The sequence below is a fragment of the Pteropus alecto genome, unplaced genomic scaffold, assembly GCF_000325575.1.
Source record: "Pteropus alecto unplaced genomic scaffold, ASM32557v1 scaffold101, whole genome shotgun sequence".
NCBI classification, from domain to species: Eukaryota; Metazoa; Chordata; class Mammalia; order Chiroptera; family Pteropodidae; genus Pteropus; species Pteropus alecto.
The window spans coordinates 17,628,750-17,636,232 of record NW_006432945.1 but is presented as its reverse complement, the minus strand read 5'-3'; the positions used below and the strand labels follow the sequence as shown (position 1 = coordinate 17,636,232).

The following is a 7,483-nucleotide window of genomic DNA, read 5'->3' as shown; positions in this document are numbered from 1 at the left end:
GGCTTGAGCGAATCACGTGCTCACTTCTCGGCTCTAAAACCGGTCCCGGGAGCGTGAGTGGCGGAGCTGTGCGGAGCTGGGCGGAGCTGTGCGGAGCTGGGCGGGCCTGCCCGTCTGCCCCGCCCGTCTGCCCCGCCCGTCTGCCTGGCCCCGGGCCGCGCGGCCGCCCCCACTCACGGCCTGGTGTCCTTGGCCTCGTCCTTCTCCCGGCAGCAGCAGCAGTAGATGAGGACACCGATGAGAATGAGGGCCGCCAGTGACCCGCCCGCGATGCCCGCGTACAGCGCCACGTTCATAGAGGCTGTGGGGACACAGCGGCTGCACCTCCCGGGCCCAGGCCGGATCCCCGACTCGACTCGATCGAGCCCAGGCTCCGGGGCGAGCGCGGTGGGCAGGGCACCCACGCCAGCCGTCCCGCACACGTCCCTCCCGGCCCCGGCGGCCCCTGCCCTCCTCCCAGCGCAGGGAGCGGGGCCCCTCGAATGGCGTGGCCTTGTCGGAGTGCGGCCAGCCAGGGCGGGAAGACTCTTCAGGATGGAGACGCAGACAGAGACAGCTGGCCGATGGCTTTGCCTCCCTACCCGGGCTCCAGAGAAGTCCTCGGCCGTCAGCCGGGCCAGTTCCGACTCCGGCTTATCCCTGAGCTGGTCAGTATCCCACCGCAAGGGACGGGGTCCAGACTGGCAGCTGGCTTTGGGCCCTCACCCCGCCTACGGGGTGGCCCCAGGGCCGGCGGACTGAGCAGCCAGTCCTAGGTGCCACTGCCAGAGAACCAAGGGACCTGGACTGGCCTCCAGGCCAGGGGAGCCTGGGACGGGCGCACTGGGCCAAGGTCACCCAGCCACCCTCCACGGCAGCCTCTCCGGCTCGTTCTTTGGACCCCGCTCGTCACCTTCCGGCCATCGTCCTCCCGCCCCCTGCACCCTCGTGTGCTCTTACGGGGTCTGACGGCCACCGTGATGTTGCAGGACTCCGCCCCCACCTCGTTGCTGGAGGTGCAGATGTAGTAGCCCGATGTGTCTGCGGAGATGTTCTTCAGGGTCCAGCTCTGCCCCGTGACTGGGAGGAAACAGCCAGGGTGACACGGGTGCCACAGAAGAGGCAACGGTGGGAGCCGGGGCTGCGTCCTGCTGGGTGCAAGCCGCACCTGGAGGACACACCCGCCCCGGCCGCGGACGGCGAACCGGCAGCCCGCCACCCCCAGGTGCTCGCGGCCCAGCCTGCCTCCCTGGGCGCGAAGCCCGGCTCTGCCACGGATTAGTTTTGTGACTTTTGGGCAAGAAACTTAGCTTCGTTGAGCCTCTGTTTCTTTATTTGAAAATGGGAACACCAATAGCCCTGCCTCACGGGACACGCGTGAGCATCGGTGAGGGGACCGTCGCCGTAAGGCCGCCGCGGAGCGCCCGCGCGTGGCGAGAGCTCAGAAACACGGGGCACGGCGCGCGCCGCAGGAAATGCCCTCTGATGAGACGGCGTCGCTGTGACTCCTGTGTGAGCTTCAGAAACCGACCCTTAGCTCAGACGCACGTGGACGAAGGTTTTCGCGGTCAAGAGCTCGGACGTCCGGATTTTTCTGCCATGAGTGCGGTGCGTGAGCGTGGGGCTGAGGTGCGGAGGAGGCAGCTGTCAGTCTGGACTCTCCATCTCCCGCTGAACGTCCCCGAGCCACAGCTCCCTCATCCGAAACCGGTCAGGTGACTCCTGACCCTCCCGAGTTCAGGGACGATGGCCCGAGTGTCCCCGTGAGCGAGCTTCCTGCTAAATCTGTGCACCTAGAACTTCTTCGCCTTGAAAGGGACAGCTTTGTGCTGAGACGCATTTAAACGTGCCATCCTCTGAGAGGCTTCGTCGTAGCTGCAGTTTTGAGAGAAGACTTAGGGACCTTCGTCCTCCTGTTTGCTGCACGAAGAGGCTCCTGGGATCCCTGCTGCCACCAGGGGGGGGCCTGGCACCCCGAGGAGCCGTTCTAAACCACGAACAGGATCCAGTCGCCACCCGGTCCGACATTTCAGAGGTGGCCCGAAATCTTCAGTACCAATCCCGGTCTTAACACGGTCACGGGCACGGATCTGGCCTGGCTTCATCCAGCTTCATCTGCGAGTTCCCTGGTGCCCAGACCTCCCCCGCCCCCCACAGCCCCACCTCACTGTCTTGCAAGATTGTATTTCCCTGTCCAGACGTGCTACTCAGTAACATCCTCGAGTGTGACGTCCGTGATTCTTCCAACGATTTTGTATGGTAGATGGGACAAACATTTCCACCTCCAACTTCATAGAGGCAACTGGAGGCCTAGAGAAGTCAAGTGACTTGCCCAAAGTCACAAAATTAAGAAATGACGAAGCATCCCCAAAATCCTGTTTTAGGTCTAAAACTCTCTGGAGCATTTCTTTTTTTAAAAAATGATCAGATCCATGTGTGCACATCATAAGAATGTACACATGACATAAAAACGATTTCGATTCAATCCGATCCAGAAACTCCATGCTGATCACGGCAGCTCTGAACAAGACGCAGGGGGCCCCCGTCCCCTTGGCAGTCCCAGTCTACGAGCGAAGACGGACACGCCGCGGTGGCAGGGTCACTGGGGTCCTGAAGCAAAGTGCTGCTTGAGTTTATAGGAAGGGAATTGGATCTCAGCCGCAGGGCCGGGGAAGCCTCTGCAAAGAGCGAAGGATAAAGTAAAAACCATCCACTCTCTCACCGGCACCTGGTGATGGGGGTGATTTCCCTCCCTTCTTCTTACGTGTGGTTTCGGTCTCTTCCAGACGCCCGTCCCTCACAGAATGCCGCCTTCTCCCCCAGAGCCCCACGCCTTGCCGTGCTTTCTGGAGTGTTGTTTACATGTGCAAGTGTTTTGTACTGAGAAGCATCCGTGACCAGGACAAGTTGAGAAATCACCGAGTTAAGGGTTAAATGCGCCTTTGACATGCTCCGAACTTCTGCTATGCTAACGAGCCCCGGGTGCTCATGGTCTCACTTTCTAAACGAACAGGATTGTTTGTATTGTTGCGAGGCGTCTGGAAGGAGCCCACGTTGGGAAACGCTCCGAGACCTGGGACATTCGCAGGGGCTGGACGGCCCTTCTCAGACCCCCACCGCTCCCGACGCTGAAGCTGGGTCTGCGCGTGAGGTGTGCACGGCGTGAGGACCTTGGACAGCCTCCAGGGCCGCCCCAGCGGCAGAGGCAGAGCCCCGCGGGCTCCCCGTGCCGAGTCGGTGCTGTTCCCCCTGGTCCTCACGTCGGAAGGCTTGCTTTGGCTCCGAGCTGGGGCCCCGGAACCCCCTCTCTGGGGGAGCCCTAACCGGTCCTGAAACCTGGCTGAATCTAGCGTCCTGCAGCAGGGCTGACACCTTGTGGTCGAGAAGGTAAACGCAGGCGATGGCGCCTCCCTGCTGCTCTTAGATTTCCCTGCAAGACACCCCCGTCCCCGGAGCCACTGCCACTGCCGAGATTTACCTTGCCTGTCCGCCCCCACCCCATGGCTTGTCAGTAAGCTCAGGCTGCACCTCTTCCCTCAAGACCCTCTCTGTCCAGGACCTCCTCCCCGACTCCCCACAATCACCCCTCCCTCCTCCCTCCTCCCTTGATGCCCAAATGCCCACTCCTTCAGTGCATGAAGCTCCAGTCTGCCAAGGACGAGCTTGCGGCGGATGTTCAGAGCTGTGGTTCATGGGGTCTCATCTCCTCCTCACAGCCTTCAGGGAAGGCAGTACAACGGTCTTCCCAGGTTTTCAGAAGAAGATACTGAGGGTCAGAGAGGCTGAGTGACTTGCAGCTACAAAGTGGAGGCTTCGGGACCCAGGTCCCTGTGTGTTGATTCTGGATCCGCCGTGCTCGTCACTGCTGGCTTGCTTCCCCCGATTGCTAAGCAAAGGACGCAGCCTCTAACGTGGGGAATCCTGTCTCTGGTGGAGGAGGGTGGGGGAACCCTGACCTCCAGATCATCCTCTGTGGATGGAAATGTTTCAACAGTTGGAGATGGGTTTGGCCTCAGCCCCAGAGAGAGAAACCAGGACAGACTCTAGGGCTCTGGGAGGCAGAGTGAGAACCACGCCCCGCCCCAGCACACCCAGGGGGGTCTGGTGGGGTGCTCCCACGCCAGTGCGCTCCCAGGTAATGGCAGTAAGACATTTATATCAGTTTTTTCTTTTCCTTCCGGTTTGTTTCCTGACCGAAAGGTCAAATACCGAGCTGCCCAGGACATCGGTCGCCTGGCCACAGTAAGTGAACCTTCCACCCCAGTCCCCGAGAACACAGGGCTCTCACGGGAGGCAGCCCAGGTCTGCGATGGGGGAGGCCTTTGGGGAGTTGGGGTTCGGGGGAGTCTGAGATGGATTGGCCTGAAGCGGGAACGGGAACAGGAAATCCCCGCCCTGGAGTGGAGCCACCGAGTTAGGCGCGGGGTCTCAAATGGGTGCTCTGAGACATCATGGTAATCACAGCTAATCCCCACCCAGGGCGTTCGCACAGTGACTGCGGATGCTCATGTCGGGGAGCTGAGTCGGGGGGCATAAGGAAGGCAGCTGATGTTTCCCGTGGGTTCCCCTAAGTGCGTCACATTGAATCACGTTTATTTTGCACAACCTGAGAGGGAGTTGGGTGTTATTCTGAGACACTGGTGCTTCGAGCGATGTTTCAAGGTGTTGCTCTGCTGACGGCAGGCTGGGGGAAGGGACAGCCTTCGGGGGACCTCACTGGTCGGCCGCGCCCTCCCTGCCCTGCAGACCCCGTTACCTGGGGAGCCTGCCCGCTCCTGGTTCAGGAGGCTGTAGCTCTTCCAGCTGTACTGAGGGGCCGGGGAGCCCTCCTTTGACTGGCAGGTCAGCTGGATGTCATTTCCAATCACGGTCTCTCCCTCGATGCCGCAGTCTGGTTTGGCAGGTGGCACTGTGCAGGGGAGGGGCCCAAGAGAAGGCATGACTCAGGTGGGGCTGGCCACGGCCACCTCCCACCCCAAAGCCACACACATGTGGCCTTGTTTGTTCACAGGCAGGGAAATTCATAGCCAGGGGGTGAGAAGCAACGCTCCAAGAACGATCCATCCAAAATGTCTCCTCAGGGGCCTGTCACCATCCCAGAGCCAGCACTCCCCCCCCCACCCCCGCCCCAGCTCCCAGGAGCTCTCTCTGCCAGCGACTCAGCGGTGCCACTGTAGATCAGCCCCGGTCCCTCAGCGCGGGGCCGAATGGCCACATCTTAGACTCTGCCTGAGACTCCAGACGGTGCCCTTGGGGGTGGGAAGTGGAGGTCACTCAGGGGGGCGGGTCATACTGGAGCCTGTCGGCGGCAGGCCTGTCCCCTCCACTTTTCTTTACGTGCCCCTGTGGACAGCTCGCCTGCCCCGCAGTCTCGGCTGAACAGGCGCAGGGGCACGGAGCATGCGCCGAACTCGGCTCCGCTCGGCCCCCGCCCCACCCCGCAAAGTTCTGGGAGAAGCTGTGAAGGACGCGCCTCTCCCCTCCCCGCGATCTCAGGTGGCTGGTCCTCGTCCCAGACAGAAGGTAGAGGCCACCTGAACAGGTGTTGCAGGCGCAGCGATGGGGAGGGAGCGGGGGATGCGACGGGCTCGAGGCGGAGCCTGCAACTCCCGCCGCGGACGCCAGAGGGCGCCAGAGGCCGCGAGACCGCGGTCCCTCCAGCGCCGCGTCGCGGGGCCAGGCGCCTCCCCGCGGCCAAGTCCCCTGCTCGCCTCGATTTACGGTGAGGTCGCCCAGCCCGAGTTAAAGCCCTTCCGCCTAACACTAGCCCTGCAGGAGAGCCATTTGCAAAGAAACTTTTAAATATTTTTAAAGGATTTTGCTGGATTTCTTAATATATGGTACGAAATGTGCGCTCTTTCTCTCTCTTAAAGCAAAACACGGGGTTCACGGAGTTTCATAACCTCAGGTTAAACTTGTTCCTCTCCAAAAATGCAGCCGCCCTGGGAGGGTCGGGGGCAGGACATTCGCATCTGACTGGGGTCCTGCCGCCTGCCCCCAACCACTGGGAGCCAGGAGCGGGAATCAGGCAGAGAAGGACGGGCCGAAGACGAAGGGCTGGGCTGGGGCGGACTGAGCGGGAGAAGAGAAGCTGCACCGAAATACTCGTTCTCAGGCTCCGGGGAGCCATGCCCGCGAAAACCCAGCGCTGCGCACTCGAAACACTGCGATAGCTCTGCTTGCGAACAGCCCGCGTGTCCCGTCCAGGGACGGGCCCTCTGCGTCCCCTCGCAGGAGTGGCACGGAGCTTAAGGAACGCAAGGGCTCAGGTGGCGGGAGGTGTCGCCTGGTGTGGGATAAAAGGCGAAAGTGCCACCCGGGCCGAACGCGGCGTCACACAGGTGAGCGTGCCTGGCGGCCGGAGGGAGCGCGGGCGGCCTCCGACCTCGTGTTACGCGTGAATCTTCTTCTCCGGTTCCTTCTCTTTAAAAGCTTGGCCTTGTCAGAAGCGGCAGGGTTGACCCGCTCGGCTGTCGGTTTACTCGTGTTTGGATTAAGCTTGCCGTGGGGAACAATGGGGCGGCAGAGCAGCAGTGACCTCCATCCTAACAGCCTTCCGGAGGCAGAGGTCATGCCCTCAGGGGCACCCCCGGCCGGGCAGGCCCCCACCCCGATTCAGGGGAGTCGATGGAAAAACGGGTCCGGCACCGCACCTGGAGCGGGGCCGCCGCGACCCAGCAGTAAAAATGCTGGAATAGGACGACGTGTGCTGGCGGTGTCTGGAGCGTCCCACGGAAACCCGGACACGGCCGTCCACGCGGTCCCAAGCCTGGGGCCTCAGGGCCCCGGACCCCAAGCAGAGGCCTCGGGAACAGAGGAGTGATTACGGCGTCGCAGTTCCGAGCGAGCGCTGCGTCCCGGGGCGGTGTTCTGTGGCCATGTGAGGCCAGTGGGCACACGCAGGGCTGGCCCTGCCCGGTCCCCGGCCTCGGTGGGCGGGGCGCGGGAAGGGCAGACGCGGCCGCTGATGTCTGCTGTGGAGGGCGACAGAGGGCGCAGCGGACAGTTGAGTCAGCCCGGCGGGATCGGGATCCTGACCCAGCGAGGCCTGCGGGTGGCCTAGCGAGGTGCACAGGCCTCCCTGGTCCCCTCTCGCCCTCTTCCCTTGGCCGTGACCTCAGAAGAGCCAGAAGAGGGGGTGAGAGGAGGTGGCAGAGGGGACTGTGGCAGCCACTCGAACCTCGTCTCCCACCGTGGTCCCACGGTGGGGCCAGGCTCCAGGTCGGGAACGGAGGACGCACCTTAAAATGTTGACGTAGCCTGAATGAAACTCTTTCCACCCGGCAAATTAACAAAAATTTAAAAAATTTTTTTAAATCGATAACGTCCAGTACTGGTAAGGCTGTGGGAAAACGGGCAGGCTCATTCAGAGCTCGCGGCAGTTTAAGGCTCTTCGCGGAAACGTTTGGCAGCGCGAGTTAACTCGGCGTGGAAACCGAGCCGGCGGCCTGGGGTCCCGCCAGCCGGAGCAGGAGCTGCGCAGAGCGAGCGTGAGTGTGCGCCG

General features: G+C 62.1%; 1 protein-coding gene across 1 annotated transcript in view; it reads right to left on the bottom strand.

Moving 5' to 3' along the window:
* The window catches only part of GPA33 (glycoprotein A33), a 15,050-nt gene that overhangs the window by 3,633 nt on the left and 3,934 nt on the right, over positions 1–7,483 (bottom strand). Inside the window, exons 4-6 of the mRNA XM_015586153.1 lie at positions 4,736–4,888; positions 940–1,059; positions 178–301 (exon numbers count right to left, since the gene is read on the bottom strand). Of these exons, the coding sequence (XP_015441639.1) occupies positions 178–301; positions 940–1,059; positions 4,736–4,888 (397 nt within the window). The remainder of the gene's footprint in view (positions 1–177; positions 302–939; positions 1,060–4,735; positions 4,889–7,483) is intronic.